The 21,468-nt window shown below is 51.0% G+C and overlaps 2 protein-coding genes across 17 annotated transcripts in view; one reads left to right on the top strand and one right to left on the bottom strand.

Moving 5' to 3' along the window:
- ZBTB46 (zinc finger and BTB domain containing 46) overlaps positions 1–13,370 on the top strand; it is a 52,502-nt gene extending 39,132 nt beyond the window's left edge. For all 13 annotated transcript variants that reach the window (XM_079321627.1, XM_079321633.1, XM_079321624.1 and 10 more), the window contains 2 exons: positions 5,184–5,359; positions 8,552–13,370. In XM_079321627.1, coding sequence (XP_079177753.1) covers positions 5,184–5,359; positions 8,552–8,941 — 566 coding nt within the window. In that variant the 3' untranslated portion in view covers positions 8,942–13,370. The remainder of the gene's footprint in view (positions 1–5,183; positions 5,360–8,551) is intronic.
- A 363-nt stretch (positions 13,371–13,733) lies between these two features.
- Positions 13,734–19,400, bottom strand: SLC2A4RG (SLC2A4 regulator). Of its 4 annotated transcripts, none has more exons than XM_079321653.1 (8): positions 19,166–19,400; positions 17,408–17,559; positions 16,598–16,707; positions 16,271–16,515; positions 15,827–15,927; positions 15,461–15,719; positions 14,986–15,065; positions 13,734–14,904 (listed from the first exon to the last, which is right to left on the bottom strand). In XM_079321653.1, the coding sequence occupies exons 2-8, from the start codon at positions 17,488–17,490 to the stop codon at positions 14,793–14,795; spliced, it is 990 nt and encodes a 329-aa protein (XP_079177779.1). In that variant the 5' UTR covers positions 17,491–17,559; positions 19,166–19,400; the 3' UTR covers positions 13,734–14,792. The 4 variants fall into 4 exon arrangements, with proteins under 4 accessions (XP_079177779.1, XP_079177777.1, XP_079177780.1 ...); XM_079321651.1 differs by lacking the exon at positions 19,166–19,400 and adding an exon at positions 18,483–18,680; XM_079321654.1 differs by lacking the exon at positions 19,166–19,400 and adding an exon at positions 18,383–18,478.
- Between the last annotated feature and the right edge of the window lie 2,068 nt (positions 19,401–21,468).

The raw sequence follows: 21,468 nt of genomic DNA, 5'->3' as shown, positions 1-21,468 counted from the left end.
CAGGAAAATAACATCCCTCAGGTTGTTGAAAGTGCTAGCAATAGAATTAATAATAGAATTCAATTCTGAGTTCTGCTCTAGTGCTCAGTCTGTTAGACCATGTGGGCATTCCAGGGGTTTTCACTGTGACCTTAGGAGCTGTGGAAGCTCTGGGTGCTGTTTGTGAAGTGGTTTTCTATGTCTTTCAAAAGAGAAAATCATGCTACTTGCTCATATGTCCAGTAGGGTATGTTATTTGGGTTTGAAAGTTGTTGCAAGGCTTGCACCTTTTACTGATACTGTATTTCAGAGCTTTCAGGGCTTTTTAAAAAAAAGCATTCTGGAGTATGGCTGTGGTTTTCAGGGATTCTGTGCATTTATGTTACTCATTTGGTTTATATACTGTAATTAAGTTAGCCAGGCTGAGTGTGGTAGTGTTGAAGCAGAGAAAGGAGGCTTTACATAGATTTAATTGTAACTTGGGGTGTGCATACAGAATCAGTAATGGCTGCTCCTGGTGGGTAGAAATCTGTAATTCCTGTTTTGTTCTATGAAATTAACTTATTTTTTAAAAAGATTCAATATTTCTGTGTCTCTTGCTATATATTTACATATAAAACCAGATTATGGTAACTGTGAAATGAAAGTAGCATAATTAAGAGCAGTGCTTCCCAGCTGCTCTGTGTGCAGCACAGCTTGTCAGCATGTGGGGTTTCTTTCCTCAGTGTGAGAGACAGCTGAGGAGGAAAAAAACAACTTCAAATGTTCTCTAGAGTTCTTCAGGGAAGTTCTTTCTCATGATACTGTTGCATCTCAGGGAGACAAAAAAAATGAGAAATACCAAGTTGTGCACAATGTGGATTTAGTGAGGAGCTTTTCCCCCAGCCCTTTCCTGTGGAAAGGTGAATGAAAGAGCCCATCAGGTCCTGCTGCCCTTGGGCAGTGGAGAAGGAACTGGGATGTTCTGGGGCAGCTCTGCTCCAGCTCTTCCTGCTGGGAGTTCAGGGAGACAGTTCCATGCCATGCCAGGGATGGGAAGCTGGAGTTTCCCTGCTTGGCTTAGTTCTTACTCTTCATTTGAGCAGGCAGCATTAAGAATTGAGGATAAGTTCCTATGTAATCACTGCAGCACACTTTAATCATTTGGGTTTAAATGTTGTGGATTTTGCAAAGTGAGGTTCATTTTTTCTGCTCTTGTTCCCATTGATGTCTGTGGCATTGGAGATCTCAGCTGTGAGTGTGCTCAGCTCTGAGTGTCACCTTTCCTTGTGACAGATGTCACAGTAATTGCCTCGTGATTTATTTTGCTCTTAAATAATCAGCAAAGTGAGAAAGGAGAAAGCTGAGCCAGAAAACAAAGTTGTAACCCAATGAATCTTATCTGGAAATTTGGAAGCAGCAGGGAAGGATTTCTCTGACTTGGGAAAGTGAGGTGCCAGCAAAAGCAATTTCAGCAAACTTTAAAAGGTTTCATTACATGATAATAATTAATGAGGTTTCATGTTTGCTCATTTTTCTTGTGTTTTAGAGTTTAATTCAACATGGAATTCTTTATCTGTAGTCAGGTCACCACTGTCTCTATTAGAGGTTTTGGTAGTATTTCCCTTTGCCTATGCATCAGAGTGGTTCCTGACTTCAGCACTGGGAATTTCCAGTGCTTCCCTTCAGGCTCAGAACTAGATTTTTAAATTGTTAGACCTGAAGGGTATAGCAGGGTAGAGCTTTATTGGGTTTGTGTAGAACAGGTGTTAGGAGCAGGATTTTACTCTTAGGAAATGGCATGGGAAGCTGATGGGAGGTGTGAGTCTGACAGTTAAATTGCATTTTGCTATTTATAGCCTTAAATATAAAGAGGATTTGGCAGACAAGAATTCTCCTGAAGTTTGTGAATTTTCTCATAACCTAAAGAATGTAGTATTTCAGTGATTATTAACTAGATGACAGTTTACAGAGTTAATCCAGAGCAGCTCCACCAGGCATCACTGGTGCTTTTCCTTCACTCTCAGGGATGTAGGAGCCTATTTCCTTTAACAGCCTCAGTGAAATAAGTTACTTGAGATGACAACACCAAAGATTTTTTTTTTTCCAAAGCATTATTGTGTTGGTTTTCAAAACACACATTTCCATAAATATTTTAGTGGCATTAAGTACACAGATTTTTACTGTGTCACTGTTTTTATTTCCTTCTCCATTTCTTGGTGCTGTGTCCAGTAGCTCTTTACCCATGGTGCTGCTGTTTATCACCTTGATGATCATCTTAAAGATGATTTCTTAGGACCTTAATGCTGCTCTATAAAATATTGTCATTTAGACAAAGGTTGATGCTCATACCAAAGCTGGTATTTGTGCATTAAATGAATGTACTGTGGGTGCATATATTTTGCAGGACTGTGAAAGTGTTAATGCTGCAATACACTTATTTTTCTGAACATGCTGCTGTTTTTGAGGTGTTACCTTTTGTAGATAGCAGAACTAAATATGTGGCTAAACTATAAACTAACTAAATATTATATAAATATAATACTTTGGTGCAAAAATAGTTTTCAATAAAACTATAGCTGCAAACAGTGTTCTATGAGTATTCTTAAATACAGAAGCTAAAAATATTGGTTTTGAGTGATTTAAGCTGGATGCAGGCATGAGGAATTTTGGAATTGGACAGTCAGGAATAAACTATGGGAATTCATGGATTGTTGGAAGCAGGTGGATGGGGAGGAGAGTTCTGGGGTGCAGGTGATGCTCCCAGTGCTGGGTGTTGCCTTTTCACTCTGCAGCAGCTCAGCCCTAAGGGAAGGGAGCAGCACCAGGTCCCAGAGGGAGCAGCAGGATCAGCTACAGCCTGGTGTTGCAGGAATAAGGGATTTTGTGGGTTTCTCTCCTTGAAGCACTTTTTCTTCATGGTGCCAGGGTGTGTCAGGATCTCCAGTCAGTGTTTCCCAGTGGCTCTGCAGTGTGTGGTGTGCAGCAGGACTGGAGGAGGGTTTGTGTCCCTCTCCCTGTTCTCAGCTTGCAGCTTGCTCACCTTGTATACATTCCATGGTGACAGGGTTGTTAGAAGTGTGTGTGTGACCTGTCACCAAAATCAGAGTGGAAATGAGTTTATTGTAAATAACTTTATATCATAAATGCTACCTGCTGTAGGACAACGTGGGCTCCTTGCCTCTGAGTGTATAGATGAGGGAGTGTCAAACCATAGGAGAAAATAAAGAAAAAAATATTTTCCTGTAATAAAAGACAAAGGACTTTCATATTCTAGTTGATTTAAAAAAAAAAAAGTAAAGTCTTGGTAAATCAGAAGGTTGGTGTGGAGTAGGAGAAGGGCTGGTGTTCAGGTCACCAAGCAGAGCTTGCACAGAACTCTGGGCATCAGCTGTGCTCAGGGATCTCCTCCAGGAGGTTCCTAAAGCACTGCAGTTATTTCTCACTGTCCCAAAGCATTGCAGAACTTTGCTGACAGCTGAATAAAATATTCCTTAGCATTGGCTTTCCCTGGTGTCTGTGTTGCAGCCTTGGCCCAAGGGGGTAGAAATGAAAATTCTCTTGACAGCTTCACAAATGTGCTGAAAAAACACCAATCTACCCCCCCCCAAAAAAAGCAGCTGTGGGCTGCACCACCACAGGTGCTGAGAAGCCCAAGGCAGTGAGTTTGGAGCCCAAGAACAGAACAGAGTATTAAATTCAAGGCAAACTAATAATCAAAGGAAATCTTTCTTCCACAAAGTTATCTCTATGTGTTTTAATTCTGAGTAATAAAAACAAATGCTGAGATAAACTTCATATCACAGCAGCTTTTAAGATCTTGAATCAAGCTTGAATAAGCTTTTAGTGCTTATTAGAACAATAGAAAAAACACTTAAAATGCTTTTTCTAAGATGAGCTGGTATTGAAATGTTTGTTCTGATTACCCAGGAGGGTGTTGCCTTATTTAAAAGTGTCTCTTTGTAGTGCCAGCTGGCTTGCTTTTCTACATGAGTGACAAATGTAGTTACTTTTCATGTCGTTTCACCTGTATTGATACATAAAACAAAGTAAATTTTAAGAGCAGGAAAAAAAAAAAGGAAAAAAAAAACAACAAAAAAACCCCAAACCAGTCCACAAATTGAGCATGAAATGACACTGTGGGCTTACCAATTTTCTTCAAAAAGGCCATTTTTCAGTGTACAGTGAATTACCAGGGCATTATCTGTGACATACTAAGGGCATGGTCTGTGCACACAGCTAGTAGGGTATTTCTATTATATATTGCATTTATTATATATATTATTTTATCAATATTTCAGTAGGCATCTAAAAATATTGCCAAGTACTGGGTCTGTTAGGAGCCAGGAAGTAGGTCTGGCATTCCCCCAGCTCTGCTCCATAGACTGTTTCCTTTACCAGGAACCATTTACATACATAAGTTACAGTGTTTAACCAGAACTTGCTTTCTTTTTTCCCCCTCCTTGTTATGTAAATATATTGCTTTGGGAAATAATAATTAGAAGAAAAGTGGGTGAATAATAGGAAGCAATAGAATGAAGGAGAAACAGGAGGTTTAAAATCATCTCCTCAGGGACAGTCACTTCCAAACTTGCAGTGGATGGGTGTTGCCCTCAGGGAGCAGCAAATACTCTGTTTTCACCTGCTGTATTTTGTGTGTGGCACTGTCACTGTGTCACTGGATAATGTAGAGGATGTGGTTGGAACTGTCCTGTTTCTTCTGGGCCATCTTGAGCATCTGCTCCTTCACCAAAATGCTCCTGGGGTGTGTGATGATGTTCCTGCATCACCCCATAAATAACCCTGGCACTGCTTGGGTGCCACCTCTATGGACTTCTGTTCCTGGCTCCCTGCTTCTTCCACAAGTAGTACTGTTTGCACTTTAGATCTTGGTATTTAGGATAATCCTTTATAATAAATCAGAACTCTAGGGGATTTACAGCCCTCTTCATTTTCCCTTTAGCAAGCAATGTCTGTAACAGGCTGCTGCTAAATGTTTGTGTGTCAACTTGTTCAAAAGCTGCTCTGGTGGAGGTATTCAATTCCTTAGCTTTAATAATATATGGGCAGTAATATAAAGATATGGGCAATAGTATAAGAATTAAAAATATGTAGATGGTTGAGGGATAAGAGTGTGATTTAAGAATGAACTAATTTAATAGCGAAATAGCCAGCGAGAAAAGCGTTCTGAGATTAATCTGTGCGTTCTGCTTTCTCTCTTGCAGTCAACGAGTTCACAGTCATCAGGAAGAAGTTCAAGTGCCCATACTGCAGCTTCTCAGCCATGCACCAGTGCATCCTGAAGAGGCACATGCGCTCCCACACGGGGGAGAGGCCCTACCCCTGCGAGATCTGCGGCAAGAAGTTCACGCGCCGCGAGCACATGAAGCGCCACACGCTGGTAAGGGACAGCTGCCATCAGCCCTTTTCCTCGTGGAAAAGAGGCAGGAGCCTCACCTCGTTTCACTCTGGGTTTTCTGTGCTGCCCAGGGATCATCTGATGGCTTCTCCTGCATCTTTTTCCCCTGCTTTTCCAAAGCTCCGTGCCTGTTCATCCTCCTCCCGCTCTCCAAGCTCAGCTAGAGGCTTTCCAAGGTTTTGGTTGGATATTGGCAAAAAATTCTTCACTGAAAGGGTTGTTCAGCCCTGGCACAGACTGCCCAGGACAATAGTGGAGTCACCATCCCTGGAAGGGTTTAACACAAGTTTAAATGTGGCTTTTAGGGACGTGATTTAGTGGTGGACTTGGCAGTGATGGAGGAACAATTGGACTTGATCTTCTTTCTCAATCTTAACAATTCTGTCATTCTATGACTTGGTGCAGAAAGCTTTAAAACACATTGTTCAGCAAGAACTTGAGGCAAAGCTACTCTGGTCTGGCCACTCTTAGTTATCAAAAATGCTGATACTTCAACCTTATTGAGGAGGCTCCTCAGCTCTGACTGCAAGGCTGGTGCTGGGTCTGGCTCTTCACAGCTTCTTCAGAAACAGACTTTTAAGCCAGACTTTGATTATTTTTCTTTTCGGGGTAGAAATGATTTACCATCCTGAAGAGGGTGGTGTAGAGGTGGGATGGTGGCAGAGCAGGTAGTTTCTAGGCAGTAATTCCAGCAGCAGGCCTGGCTCCCCCCTGACAATGCCCCAGGTCCTGCACCAGGATCCTGGAGCCCTGTGTGATAATTTTCCACAGTGCCCAAATTCCCATCATCTCTTTCCCTTCCTCTGCTGCTCCCATATCTGTTTGGATGAGTGCCCAGCCATCTGTTTGGGCACTGCCTGCTCCCTGAGATGTCCTTTCTTTCTTTCCTTGGAGTTTTGGAATTTGGGAGGCAGATCCCAGCGTGAACTCAGTCCTGCTGCAAGCACACGGGTTTTGAGATCTGTTACTGGTTTTGCAGCAGGGAGCACCTTGTGCCAGCTGGTTGCTCCAACATTTTAATTCTGAGAACTTTCCCTTTTAATTTTTTTTTTCATAAGTTTAGAATGTTGTCAGCATATTTCCCCTTCTCTTCCTTGAAATATTGGCATTTAATCAGTTAGACTATCATCTTTGTAATGACACTCTCCAATACTGAGGGCCAAATGCTGTTTCTGTTTAATACTAATTTGGCTGTAAAGGGAATAAGATTAATTTCTGTTCAGTTGCATCCAGGAATATGGCTCACTTTGAACCTGCTGACTGAACTGTCAGCATTGGAAAAGAGGGAGAGGTGATCAGTTTTTTAGTAGAAATGCATCCTGCTCTAGTGGAAGGTGTCCCTGCCCATGGCAGGGGGTCAGAACTAGATCAGCTTTAAGGCCCCTTCCCACCCAAACCATTCTGTGATAATTACAAATTGGTTTAGTACCTGTTCTGTAATTTCTTTTTTATATGGCTTTTGTAGCCCTAACTCTGCACCCCTGACCACCTTCTGCTCTCCTATTCAGCTTTTGATGCCTGAAAACCATTCTTGTACAAGTTGAAAGTGAGTGATACCTATAGATGCTGTGGATAACTGAGCAGCCCTGTCCAGCTGCTTTAAAAAGAGTAATAAAATGTAATGCCTTTGCTTGATGCAGTAGAAGAATGTCATGGGGACTGGCTTGGAGCAGGGGAAGCTGCAGCCAGAGCATATCAGAGACACTCACAGGCTTTGAACACGGCTGGGACTGGTGCAACACAGAGCCTGAGCCAGTGTCCTGCAGCAGTGAGGGCTGAGGGGCTGCAGTGCTCAATTTGTCCTCTTCCCAAAGAGCTTTGCCCAGCTGAGTATTCCAGAGCACAGGGTTGTGGAGGGTCAGTGGTGAGAGCTGGTGATCCCATGCTGAGGCAGGAGCAAGGAGCAGGCATCCAGGCAGCTGTTTAAAATAAAAGGAAGGACTTTAATCAGCAAAAGTTTTCCCACAGGCTGTTGTGAGCATGGAAAGAAGGAATGAGTTAAAGAGGGTTAGGGACTAGTGAATGTACCTGAGGCTCTGGTGGCTGCTGGGCTGCTCAGAAAGCCCCAAACCACTGGCACTGGATCCTTGTGTGTTTCTGCACCACTTCCTGAAGTGTCCCCTGAGGCACAGACACAGGGCATCGAGTGCCTGTGCTGTCCCCGTGTGGTGTAAATACATAAATGAATAAAGAAAAAAAATAAAAGAAAAATACATTTTTATAATACACACTGGGCAGCCCTGAAGCAGTTGGACTAGAAGATTGTCATGGGTCCCTTCCAACTTTTCTATATTTAAATAAAATCAATATGTATTTTACATGTAGATATTTATGTGTAAGTGAAATACCTGTGAGGCTCCTTGTGGTGGAGTTTGGGAGTTCTCACTGCTCTGTTTTCCTTTGGTAGAGGAGCAGGTGGATGGTTTGACAACTCCTTACCTTCCATGCAGGGCAAAAGTGGCCAGATTTCACCTTTAATCAGGTGTTTTGTGCTTCTCAAAATATGTAATTTTGCTCATTGAATAGTTCAGTTTTACTCTGGAAGTGAATTCTTTTATCCTGCAGAGCATTTTCCTTGCTTACTTTACTGACTACATATTCTGGGATAGCTTCATATGCTCAGGATTCTTGCAGCTTGAGTTATGGAAGAGAAACATTTTTGTCAAACCAGAGTAGTCAGAAATAAGGTGAGAAGTGCATTCAGATGCATTTTTTGGGAGATACAGGAGATATTCCAAGTGCTCCTTTTCTTTGGTTCTGGGCAGCTGTGGGATCATGAGGGAGACCACTAAATCACTGTGGCATTAACACTGGTTTGATCAGGGTTGTTCTTCTCTGGTCTTCACAGAATCAGTGCTTGTGGATTTTTTTTTTCCTTTTTAACATTCTCCTCTTGGTGGTGGATGTGATACAACTATTGCGCCCGAGAAAAACAGAAGAAAAAAGGAAGAAAAAAAATTATAAGAATTTGTCTCAGACTTACGAGTGTGATGACGAGCAGGCAGTCCCAAAGGATTTTTTTATGTGTCATCATTGCAGGGTTGAATTAACCATGGTGGCTTTGAGTTCATCAGCTGTGACCTCAGCCGTGGATTTGCCTTTACGAGGACACGGGAGCAGCTCTCATTCCATCTCCATTAGCATTCACCTCTGCGACCTTTCTTCCCCTTCCAGGTGCACAGCAAAGACAAAAAATACGTCTGCAAGGTTTGCAACCGGGTGTTCATGTCGGCAGCCAGCGTGGGGATCAAGCACGGCTCGCGCCGGCACGGCGTCTGCGCCGAGTGCGCCGGCCGCGGCATGGGCATGGGCACGCCGCTGGAGCCCGGCGGGGAGGGCTCCCCCGAGGAGTGCTACCCCGGGGAGGGGCACTACATGGAAGACACGGACGACATCAAGGTGGAAGGAGACGAGGAGATGGGAGACGACGACGACATCAAGTGGAAGGATGACGTGGGGATGTCGCAGGATGATGTGATTTTAGATGATGACAAAGATGTCGACTCCCCGCAGGAGCAGGACAACTCTGGGGAGAACGACAAGGATTTTACCTGGATTTCTTAGGGATTATTTTTTGGTTTGTTTTTTTTTTTTTGGGTTTTTTTTTTTTTTTTTTGTTTCGCTCTGTTGTTTGTAGGGGGAGGGAGGGTGGGGAGGAAGGAGTATGTTGGAAAAACTAAGTAGCCTTGTTGTCGTCCATGTGTGCAAAATAACTCTTGTGTTTTCTGAACAAGTCCTTCTCTGTCCCACTCAGACACTGTCTTAGCAGGGTCGCTTCCAGCGGCACCACTGACTTCGCCTTCCCCCTTTCTCTTTTCCCCCTGTCACCCCCTGCCCATCCACCCCTTTGGCCAAGCCAGCCAGGCTGCCCAAGAGGGAGGTGGAGTCTCTGCAGGAGTGAGGAGGCTGCTGAAGCATGAATCCTCCTCCTCTCCCCACTCCAAACCAAGCACCAGGGAGGTCTTTGTGTCCAAAGCAGGCGTGTTGGTTAGTTGGGGGTTTTTTTTACACCTTGTCTGTGCTAAAATCCCAGCAGCAGTGGAATTTCAAGCTAAGGTTGTGAAAGCAGATGGATGGATGTGTTGGAGGGCTTCCCCTGATGATACAGGCCTTTTGCAAAGTTATTTCAAGAGTTTTAATTATTTTTTATGGAGTCAAGCAGATCAAAAGGCAAGTCAGATTACAGCCTTATAAATACTTCTCTTGAATTCTTAGCTTCCAAAACAATCACCATCAAAGACAGATTGTGACTTTTCTTGGACCTACTGGCATCTTACCCATGTCCTGTCTTCCAGCCTTGGTCATCCACAGGCACTGAAATGCATTTGTGCTTCTGGAAGCACCTTTTGCTCTAGAGGACACAGTTCTGTACCTGTCATTCTTCACAAAAATCTTCACTTTTCTCCCTTTGCTCAGCTGCCTTCTTCACAAATATATGCAAACTGTAGCAAAACTAAGGCATTTGGCCAAGTGCAGGATGAGCTGGGAAAGGTGAGGAGATCCCAGCAGGGTGGAATCCTGCTGCTCCCATCCCATGGACATTTGTGGGGCCAGGATTTCACCTGAGTACCTTGTTCTTCCTTACCTAACTCAGCATTCTCATTGATCATGGGTAGGTCTAAAACCTGCTTAATTCATGACAAAAACTTTCAGCTTTAGTTGCACTGGTTCCATGTAAATTTTCTAATAAACCATTTTTTCTTTCAATAAGAACCAGGTTTTCTCTCCCAGCATCTCCTCAGACTCTCTGGGGCTGTTCCAGATAGTTGGATTCTCCCTGTTCATATTGGCCACTGTTGCCTTCTTCCAGCTACACCTAAATAACAACAGCAACAGCGTGTGTTGGAATTGTCTTATTCCTGAGAAACAGCTTGTTCTACCTTCACCTCTTCGCTTCTGGTGCTTTTTTAAATAAATTAAAAAAAAAAAAAAAAGCTGAAGACCTCACTCCATCTTTGCCATCGAGCAATTTTCTACAGTGTCTGTGACTGTGGTACCTTGAAACCTGCCACGAAAGACAACCCATTGCCAGAAGCCAAATGACTCAAGGTGCTATTTTCCTTCCTGCAGGCCTGGTGGTCCGTGAGGAAAAGTGTGGTTCCACCCAGCAAAGGAATTAAAAGTATATTGTCCAATAAACCCCCATAAAGCAAATAATCTGTAAGGATTTAAGCCACTTGGTGCCAGGATTTCCTGGTGTGAGTCTGGATCCTGGCACCTGCAGGAGCTGGTTTCTCCCCACATTCCCTCCTTCCCTGGGTTTATGGTGTTCACTCCCTCTCTGGGCTCCTCAGTTCCTTGCAGGCATTCACCACCTTCTCTCTGCATCCATCACCCTGGTTCAGCATTGCTTCCCCTGGGAGCCTCCAGGCTCCAGCCCTGTCAGTTTTGGGGTGCTCAGTGATGTGGGAACACGAGTCTTTTCTCAAATCCTGGCTCAGTGGGGCCACAGCAGCACTGCTGCTGCTGCCCCTTGGACTGGAGAAGTCTTTGTTGCTTTGGGCAGTGAGTATGGACAACCCTCTTCCTTGGGCGAGTCATGCAGGAACTTTTTTCTTATCTCATTTTACCTTTTAGCTTCTTTTCCTTCTCCTCCCCTATTTAAAAAGCTGCAAAAACCCACCCAGTGTGTCACAACCAGACTTTTATATACCCTTTTCCAGTGGTTTTGGGGGGTCCCAGAGTGAGGAGGCTGTTCCCTTATCCTGATTTTGGCCCCCCCTGGAGTGTGGGCTCTGTATTTATTGTCATTTACCCTGTAAATATGGAGGGGTTAAGGGGTGCCTGAAGTCCTGAATGTGCAGCCTCACCTGTTGCATGTAGACAAATACATACAGTACTTAAAGATTTCTCCTTAGCTTTGCTTTTTATATGTAAAAATCTATTTAAAAGAGAATTTTAAAGCCCAAACAGTTCAAACCCCTGGGTTTGTGTCACATTCCAATGGCCCATCCCCTGCTGGTGTGTGCATCCACCACCTGAAGAGGAGCAGATGTGGGCCAAGCTCCTCTTCCTCCCTGCCCTTGGGTGATTCAATTTTATCATCAGTTACAGAGTGCTGAGCTTTCTTCACAATTCCCTTGGAAACATTTTATTATTTCCTTTCCTTATTTTTATTAAAGGTGGGCAGAGAGCCAGGTAGTGCTCAGGAGTGTTTCCAAATTGTGTCACTTTGAGGCTCTTCGAACTGAGGATGCAAAAAATAAAGAAAACAAAAAAGGGAGAGAAAAATGAAAAATCCACATAAAAACTAACTTTTCCCATGTTACAGCCTCACATGTGCTTCTGTCCCACTAACACACACCATGTACCAAATAAAACCCTTCTAACACCTGCTGTCTATTGAAGTGCTTTGTTCTGATGGAGGTGTGCAGAGTTGGAAACACAGGGATTCATCTTTAACCTTCCACACTCCGACTTGGGTTTGAAAAAAAAAAGGAATTTGGGTGTGTTTTTTATGCTGAAACTTTATAAACTTCATCAGTCACTCCAGGTGATCACATCCCTCCAGCTTCTCTCCGGGGTCTCTCAGATATACTGCCTATGCAAACTTCTGCTCTTGGAGATTTAAACAAAACCCCACTAATTCTGCCTGTTCTGCATCTTGTCTTTGTATTTCCCTTCAGGGCTTTGTATACTTCACTGAGGTTCCCTTTTTTTAATTTTTTCTAAATATATATATATATATGTGTGTGTATATATATACAGACTTAGTTCCAAAACAGTAATTCCCTTAGAGGTAAAACATGGGTATGCTCCATACTGAGAACTTGCAGCTCGTTTTTTTTAAAAAGCATTTGTACATATAAATGTTCCTCCTTGAATTCCTTGATTATCCTCATTTTTTTTTATATTTTAAATCTGAGTGCCAGGAGTAGAGAGCAGAATGGGGCAGAGGACATTGTCCTGCCTGTGCCCTCTGGAAAACATCCCAGGGATCCATGGACTTGGAGAACATCTTAAAGGATGGAGACAAACGAGGTCCTTGTGTTGATTTGAGATTCCCAAAATTATTCTTGAAGTCATGAATTCCCCAGTTTTGTGGTTTTTAAGGTCACCCCGAAGCCCCAGAGCTGCGGAGCGACTTTGCAGGGAGGCAGAGGGGGACTTCTCTAATTGCAAAGTGATTGTCCTTTCCCTTTTTTAACTTTTTCTTTAATCAAAAATCAGTTTTTTGGACAACAAAACGAGTAATTTCTGTCTGGAAGGAAACCCACTCCAGCATTACTTGCCCTTTTGTTTCCTCTCCCCACTCCTGCCTTTAAACACTCTGCCTCCCCAAAGCAAAGCTGTGGCTTTGGGGTGGTGGCTGCGTTTGGGACTGTCCCTGAGCTCCCTCCCCTCAAAGCTCCCCCTTTTGCACATCACCCTCGAGGAAAGAAACTCCATGAAAACAATGCAAAAACTGGAATTTTTTGCAATATTCTGAAAGATAATCTTAATTTTTGCTCATTCTGTGACACGTGCGACTCCTACAAAAGCCATAATTAATGGTTCCTTTGATTTTGTAGATCCTGAGTCGTGTTTTAAATTTCAGCTTTTTTTTTTTTTTAGTCCCCCTAGTCAGAGTGCTGTGTGTATGCTTTCATATATATTTATTTTTCAACGTGCTTTAAATCTGTCTACAAAAATAAAGCTGAACAAATACAAAAAGGACGGTGTTTGAAGATTGTTGATTTTTTTTTCTGGGAATATTCTATATTATACTGACTTTATATTAATTATTATAAACCTGTGTTTGTATTGAAGATGTGTTTAATATTTTGGGGAGGTTGAGGAGATTTCGTAACCAGAAGTCAGTGGGAGAACATGCTGTGTTGTACTGATTTTCTGTCGATGTAGTTCAGGTAAATCTGATTTTATTTTCTAGTTGCTGCCCAGTTCCTCGCCTGCTGGGGGCTGCCCCTCGGATAGAACCTTTGTGATGGGATTTAGCTTAGACATACCTGCAAAAATCAATCAGTTTCAATAAATTGGGAAATTGCTGCTACAATTTTGTCTGGTTTTTCTTTTTTTGAATACGTAATTATTTTCCTCCTTACCTTGTGTGGAAGGATGAGGCAACATGGAAACAAGCAGGGAGCCCTGCTCACTTCCAGGCTGGGGGTGCTGCTCCCTCCTCCTTCCTGTTCCCCATCCCAAACAGGCACCTGTGGCTTATTCCCTCCCTCCCTGCTGCCTGTTGGTGGCAATTTCCCTATTTTTGGGCATTATCTGAAATTAAAGTAACTTCCAGGGTGATGCCATCCCTGGGGGATGTGGGATGCAGGAGAGGGGTGACAGCAGTGGGTCTGGGGGTGCTAAGGAGCCTGGGGTGCCCACCCTGCCTGTCTTAACCATAACTAAAGAACAGGAATCATTTAAAAAATCCAAATATTTATTTTTTTTTTCTTTTGGACCTGACACATCACATCCCCGGAGGGGACAAGTGAGGGCACAGCACCAGCCTGACCCATGGGGCCAAAGCAGTGTCCAAGCCCCTGCAAGGGGGGACCCTGCCATGGGGGGTCCCTGATGCAAAGGGAACCTTCCCACAGGGCAGGAGGGTGGCAGGGCCACCACCCCTCCCTGACCCCTCCCTTAATGGGGAGGAGAGGGGTGGCACAGCCTGGCCAAACCCCAGCTGCTGCCTGGGCTGGAGGATGACAGGACAAGAGGGGAGAAAGGGTTTTGAAGGGAAAACAGGGGTTTTTTGGGGGTAAAAAGGGGGTTTTAAGTGAATGAAACCCCTTGAAACCCGCCCAGGGCTGGAGGCACTCCGCTGCCGCGGCCCGCGCGCTCTCGTGCTGTGGGAGGGAGTAGGTAAAAATACCAATTTTCATATATTTTATTTAAAAAATAAAAACCACACGAAGGAAAAAAAAAATATAAGTAAAGGAAAACAAAAAGACCCCTCTTTGTGCAGTTTGGCTTAGTGCAAATGGGCGCATTCCTGCAGGCACTTCCCGGGGCATCGCCCCGGTGGGGGCTCCCCAAAACGAGAGAGAAAAATGATTTACAAAGAGTAAAAACCCCCCTGGGGGGGCGGGGGGGCAGGCGCCCACCTCTGCCCTGGGCACTGGGGCTGCCCCCCGGGAGCAGGAACAGTCACCCCCTTTTCAGAGCCCCCGCCAGCCACGGGCACAGCTTATTCGAGCCATGGGGGGTCCCCAAACCGGAGTGGGGAGGGGGCTGGGAGCAGCCAGACACCCCCTGCCAGCCCCCGCCGGCAAGGAGCGGGGTGGGGTTGTTGGATTTAGCTTATTTTCAAAGGGAAAACAAGGCGGGGGGTGGGGACAAGCTCCGTGGCGGGGGGGCTGTGTGTGTGCATAAAGCTTTTTGGGGGGCCGTTCCCTGAGTCCGGGGGCGCGGCCGGGGGGGCGCGAAGGCACCTCGAGTGCAAAATGTGCAAGAAGGAGGGAGCGGCGGGGCTCCGTCAGTCGAGGAAGCGCTGGCACGCCTTCTTCCAGCGGCACGCCGTGCACCACATCTCCCGGTGCTCCATGCCGTACACCTTGCGGCACTTCTTGGCCTCGCCCCGCGGCCGCCTGCGGGCACAGGGGACACGTCACACCGGGGGGACACGCGGGTGAGAGGGGACAGGGTGGGGCACGACAGCAATGGCTCACCTGGGCACGGCCGGTGGCTTGGGTGGGGGCGGGGTAGGGATAGTGGGGGACACCGGTGGCCGTGGGGGGGTCCGGCAGCCCTGGAGAGGACACAAGTATCGTCAGACAAGGGGATGAGGGAATGCTGCAGCCCCACTTCCATCCCTGTCACTCCTCCATCCCTGTCACCTCTCCATCCCTGTCACCCCTCCATCCCTGTCCCTCTCCATCCCTGTCTCCCTCCATCCCTGTCACCCCTCCATCCCTGTCACCCCTCCATCCCTGTCCACCTCCATCCCTGTCACCCCTCCATTCCCGTCACCCCTCCATCCCTGTCCCCACTTCCATCCCTGTCACCCCTCCATCCCTGTCTCTCTCCATCCCTGTCCCCACTTCCATCCCTGTCACCCCTCCATCCCTGTTCCCCTCCATCCCTGTCACCCCTCCATTCCCGTCACCCCTCCATCCCTGTCCCCCTCCATCCCTGTCCCCCCACCTGGTACGCGTGGTCAGTGTGGACGTGGCAGCGGCCGGGGGGCCCCGGGGGGCTGCAGGGGGAGGCCAGGGCCAGGTCGAGGATGGGCAGCACTGGTGGTGGAGGAGCCTCGGGGCCGGGAAAGGCGGGAGGCACCGAGGAGGTGGGAGAGACCGGGGTGAGGCTGGAGAGCCCGTCGGTCAGCGCGTCCACGTCCACGTCCAGCTCCGTGTAGTAGAAATCCTCCTCGCCATCACTCTGCTCCAGATCGGCTTTCCGGCTGCAGGGAGAGCAGAGGCTGGCTGGGACACTTCTCCCCAGCATCACAAGACCCTGCAAAGGGTACCAGGGGGTCTGGGGGTGTCCAGGGGTACCCCGTGTGCTTACCCAAGGTGCATGGTTCGGATATGCTTCTGCATCCCTGAGGAGCTGCTGAGGACTTTGCCACAGCTCTTCCACAAGCACTTGAACATCACCTTGGTGGAGTTCTGCAGGAGAGTGGTGTCAGGCTGGCAGCCCCATCCTCACCCTCATCCCCAGACCCACTGTCACCTCAGCCCAAATATAATCCTCATTGTCTGTTATCCCCATCATCACCCACACCCCCAAACTCCTCTCCAGCTGTCATCTCCACCTCCAACTTCATCTTCACTCCCACCCCAAATGTCCTCCTCCTCCTCATCTCCATCCTCACTATCCCCATTTCCAAACTCATTCACATACCCAACCTAATCTCAGCTGTCATCTCCATCCTTAACCTCATCCTCCTCTTCATCCCCATCTTTACTACTTCCGACTTCACCCCCAGCATCATCCCCAACTTCACCCCACCTTCCTCTTCCGTGGGGTGGGCTCTCCAAAGACGAAGTGTGTGCCATCAGGCTCATCAGGGCCCTCATCCGGCAGGGGGCCAGGCAGGAAGGTGCTGGGGACGTGGCTGGAGAGGGGGGGTGAGGGGGTGGAGGGGGTGGATCGGTCACTGGAGGGGTCCCAGCTCCAGTCCCCGCTGGTGTTGCTGCTGCTGCTGCAGCTGGAGGACATGGCAGGAGCCTCCTTCCAGACCTCACTGCCGGGCTCTGGTGAGGAGGAAGAAGAGGAAGGTCAGGTCCCGCCATAGGACACATATGCAGGGATGTGGGGACAGGGACATGCTCTCACCTGGGGCATGAGTGGCCGGTGGGTGCCCAAGCACCAGCGGGCTGGCGGAGAGGCTGGTGAGCACTGCAGCTGCCATCACCTCATCAATGCCTGCCTTGCCCGAGAGCTTCCTGCCAGCGAGAGCAGAGGGGGCTGTGTCAGGATGGACCGGCCCCCTGGGACCCTCTGTCACTTTCCCCTCTCCACTGAGGCACCAGGACCTTCCACCCACGGTGGCCTGCACCCACTCCAGGGTGGTTTGTGTGGGGGGTATAGGGTCTCAGTGGCCCCACCATGCTGGCAGCATCACCAGGTGGAAAGGCACCCACCAGTGTCCCACACCCTGCAGCACCCTGAGATGCTGCTGACCTCTCCAGGGATCATCCCAGCAGCTGGCTGGAATTCCCCTGGGCATGGCACAGGCAGCAGTGCAGGCAGAGGTACAGGAAGGCTGCCAAAATGCCACTGCCAGTGCCATGCCAGGGGCAACCCTCCATGCCCATGCACAGCACCGTGCTGGAGGGCACTGGCACCTGCATCCTGCCCAGGGATGCAGGCATGGCTTGTCTAAGGCCAAACAGTTCCTTGAAGTGAAAAAAAGACTATTAAAAAATTTACATTTAAAAATAAAGCAAGAGGTCAAAAGCACCTGAAAGCATTTTGCACAGGGATAACCTGGTGATGCTCCCAGCTGGGAGTCCCCAGAGCTGCCACAGCGGGACAGCCGCTCACAGCCAGGGATCCCGGCATGGCCAACAGCGGCCAAAGTCCTCCTGCAGAAAAAAATGCCGGTGCCGGTGGGAGGGGTGGCGGCCGTGCCGCTGTCCCTACCTGTGCCGGGGCACGGGGATGCACTGCACGGCCGAGTGCAGCGCCAGGCAGCGCTCCAGCCCCGCGTCCAGCACCCGCAGCATCGCCTCCTGGCTGCCCGGCTCCTGGCGCGACGGCGGCTCCCCCGGCCAGCCCTCGGATCCCAGCGGAGCCTGCGGAGAGACGGCAGCGGGCAGCAGGGACCCCCGAGCACCGGGCTCCGCAGGGACCCCCGAGCACCGGGCTCCGCAGGGATCCCCGAGCACCGGGCTCCGCAGGGATCCCCATGGTCTCGGTGGGATGGGAAGGTGGGTTTGGGGAGCTGGATCAGCGCCTCCAGGCAGGGCGGTGGTGGGACCCTGCCAGCCACTCCGTGGGGTAAATCCCAAGTGGATCACACCAGGTCGCAGGGGGATCCAGCCAGGAGTTCCTCAACACTGTCCGGATCCCGCTGTGATGCTGCTGCCAGCGCCATCGCCCACTGGCTGAGCATCAGCAGGGATCCAGCAGGATCCCCACAGAGCCAGGAGAGGACCTGACACCCTCCTGACAACGCAGCTCTACGCACCCACACCCCACATCCCGGTATAGACCCACGCCTTATGACTCCACCTCCCAAGTTTATCCCGCTCTGAGCGGATCACCCGGGCTCCAGCGGCTATCCCAGAGCCGGGAGCACCGTCGTGCCCGCCAGGCCAACCCCGGACACCGGCACCGGCTGCCCGAGCCCCGGCACCGAGCGGATCCCGCTCCACGGAGATCCCACGCGATCTAGCACCGAGCGGATCCCGCTCCCAGCGGATCTCGGTGGGGCGGGGCTGGGCGGATCCCGCGGCGGGAGATCCCGGGAAGATCCCAAAGGGCTGCGATCCAGGACAGGCGATCCCCGCGGGGGTGCGGCTGATGCGCCCCACCGCCACCACGCCCCGCGCCCCGCCGCCACAAATCCCCCGTTTCCCGCCCCCCAAAGTTTATCCCATCGCGGCGCCATTTTACCGGCGGGGAAACTTTCGGGCGGGCCGCTGTCAGCTGTCACCGCCCCCCCCGCCGCCCTCCCCCGGCTCCCACCCCGGTCTCCGCCGCCGCCCCGCGGTACCTTGGCGGCGGCGGCGCGGGCGGCGGGCGGTGCGGGCGGCGGCGGCGGGCGGCGGCGGCGGCGGGCGGGCATTAGGACCGCGGGCGGGCGCGGGGGGTCCATGCGCGGAGCGGCCGCGGCCCGGCGGGGGGAGCGCGCTCCGCCGCGCGCGGCCCCGGTGTCGGCGCCGGTCGGGCCACGCCCCCCGAGCGCCGCGCCATTGGCCGGAGCGCGCGGGCTGGAACGCGGCCGCCGCTCTCCGCGCCCGCTGATTGGCCGCGCCGCGCTGCCACTTCGCCGGCGGCGGCCACGCCCCCTCCCTCGCTAAACCGCCACGCCCCCCCGGCTCTGCCACGCCCCCGGCGGCAGCGGCCATCTTCGCGCGCCCCGCCCTCCCGCCGCGCGCGCTGCCCGCGGGACCCCCCCAAAAACAACATCCCCCCAAAACCCCACTCCACCTCCAGCAGGCCGCCCGCGTCACCCCCCGCTCACCACTGAGTCCCCGCCGGCTCCCCCGAGGCCACTGTAAAGTCACCCCGTCTTTTCCCGCCAAACTCGTGGGGCTCCCCAAAAGTTGCAGAAGATCCCCGAAAGTTCTGACTTTGTTGTTACGGCGCGGGATTCTGGGCGCCCCCCAAATAAACGCGGGGTTCCCCCCACCGCGGAGCATCCCGCAAAACTCCCGACGGCTCCTGCGGACTTACCGGGGTGAATCTGGCAGCGTTAAAATTTGGGGAATTCGTTCAAAAGTGATGTTCCCCGCCAAATTATAGGGCTGCCGGTAAGTTGCAGGGGTTCTTCAAACGTCGCAGAGCTCCTCACAAAGTTATACTCCCCAAAATTTACAGGGTCCCCCCCAAAGTGCTCTCCGAAGTTTTAAAACCCCTGCAATTTGCCTGTAGGGCTCCCCCATCAGCACTAGGGCTCCCCCAAAAGTTACAGTCACTTTCTGCTTGAAAGGGGGTGTGGTCTGGGTTTTTGGGGTGTGCGCGCAGATCCCAGGACGAAAGAAGTCCCTAATTCCACCGTCAGTCCTGCCCACCAGGAGGAATCACTGCCAAAAATACACACAGAATGGCGGGGCTGGGTGTGTGGGAGGGGTGCCCGGGCTGCGAGGGGTACAGAAGAAATTTGGGGTACTGAGTTGCATGGGGGGTACACGGGGTACATGGGCTCCATAGGGGGCGTGGGCTACCCCGGGCACGTGGGATGCACGGAGTGCTTGGAGTGGGTGGGATGCATTGGATTCTGGGGTGCAATGGGTACGCGGGGTACGCGGGGTGGCAGCGGGTACCTGTAGCGCGGGGGTTATGTGGGGTCCATGTGATACATGGCGCGCGTGATGTTTTGGGGTGCAGCGGGTGTTTGGGGCGCTCCGGCTGGAGCCCACCCGCGTTTTGCTCCTCACCTGCCCCAAAACCCGCGGGGCCGCGAACGCCGGGCGGCGGCGAGGGGTCAGCACGTCCTGCTCCTGCCGGATTGACCGACCCGCAGCCTGAAGGCCGGGACAGAGTCCGTGTTGCCGTCCCGGATGGTGGCCCCCGCCTGTCCCCCCTGCCCTGGGCTGCCTGACACAGCCGATTCCCGTGGCTCGGGGGCCGTGGGGTTGCTGGGGCGGCATCCCGGGGATCCCCTGCCTGGGGAGGCGACGTTCCCAGCTTGGTTCCTGGCGGGCTTGGCCACCCCTCGCTCCCTGCCCTGGTGGAGGGGGTGCTGGACTTGCGTCCACCCTGCGCCAACCCCAGGTGCTTGCCTATGAGTGAAAAGAGGGAAAAAAAACCGGGAAAGCCCCTGCGAACCCGGCCAAGCGCCCGGTGTCACCCCCCATACACCTCCTATGTATGCCACAGGAACTGGGGACCGGGTGAAGGGCAGTGTTCCCCGGGAACCGAGACACCCGCGGTACACAAAACCAGCACGGGAGGAGGAGTACAGCCGGAACAGCCCTTATTCCCCAGCCTGTCCCGTCCCCGGGGAGTCTGATCCCGCAGCCCCCGTTAGCGCAGCCCTGCCGGAGCCCGTGGGGCCCGGGGGAGGCTCCGCGGCCGCCCCCGCTCTGGTTTAATGGTTAACGGCGGCCGAAGCGCGGAGCTGGAGGCTCCGGCAGCTCCGCTCGCTGTTGTGCAACTCCACGAGTATCGCCCACCCTTGCATAGGCTGACAGCAGCCCGACCCCGGGCCCGGGCAGGGGCTTGGCAGGGTGGCATCCCAAATTGAAATCGTGGTCATTTTAACTGGAAAGGCCTGCAAGGATCATTTAGTCCAACTCCTGGCCCTGCATAGGAATCCCCCAAGAATCACCATCCCTGGGAGATCCCCCCGTGGTACCTGTGTGCCCTTGCCAGGAGTTGGCTGAGCACTGACTGTGATGTCCCCCGCCCAGGTGGTCTTGCAGAGGGACCTGCGGCCATGCCCGTGTCCCCTGGCTGCCTGCTGGGGGTGCAGAGCTGCCGGGAACGGGTCCCCACGGCTGTGAGCCTCAGGGATGTGGGGCTAAGCGGGCTGCGGAGCTGTTGGGGTGTGGGGCTGGTTTGGATGGAGAGGCTGTGCTGCCGTCCAGCCACAGAGCTGCGCGGGCTGCGGAGCCCTGTGGATGCAGGGACCTGGGGGTGCGGATCCTTGTAGTACAGAGCCCCGTACAGCTCCTCGCAGCGTGTCACTCCGTGCAGGTGTGCAATGCGCCTTGAAACTCCGCGCTGCATCCTGCAGCGTGCAGGACTATAGGACACGCAGCCCCGTTCAGCCTCGCTGGGCTCCTGCTCGCTCCCTCTTGTGGGAACGGCACCGTTCAGCACCGTCCCCTCGCAGTGTGACAGAGCCCCGCACGCCTCTGTCTCCCGGGAATGAGGAGCGATACTCCCACAGCCCTATCCTCTCCCCTCGCTCTGACACCAACCCCGACCTTCCCTCCCCGACCCTGAGACTCCCAAGTGATGTTTGGGGCAGATTCTTCATTCACCATCCAGATTTTGAGCTTTCAGCCAGGACTCCAGGCACATTTTCCATC

Source organism: Erithacus rubecula, assembly GCF_903797595.1.
Source record: "Erithacus rubecula genome assembly, chromosome: 18".
Taxonomy (NCBI): domain Eukaryota; kingdom Metazoa; phylum Chordata; class Aves; order Passeriformes; family Muscicapidae; genus Erithacus; species Erithacus rubecula.
The sequence above is the reverse complement of the archived record's forward strand: the minus strand, read 5'-3'. Positions and strand labels throughout refer to the sequence as shown.

Bases quoted from the DNA above. Each gene is read 5' to 3' on its own strand.
- SLC2A4RG (XM_079321651.1), bottom strand. From the start codon at position 18,584: ATGGACCCCCCGCGCCCGCCCGCGGTCCTAATGCCCGCCCGCCGCCGC. The intron at 16,708-17,407 runs GTAGGGACAGCG...TCTCGCTGGCAG, and splicing joins ATCCCCGTGCCCCGGCACAG to GAAGCTCTCGGGCAAGGCAG. The intron at 16,516-16,597 runs GTGAGAGCATGT...CCTCCTCACCAG, and splicing joins ACCGGCCACTCATGCCCCAG to AGCCCGGCAGTGAGGTCTGG.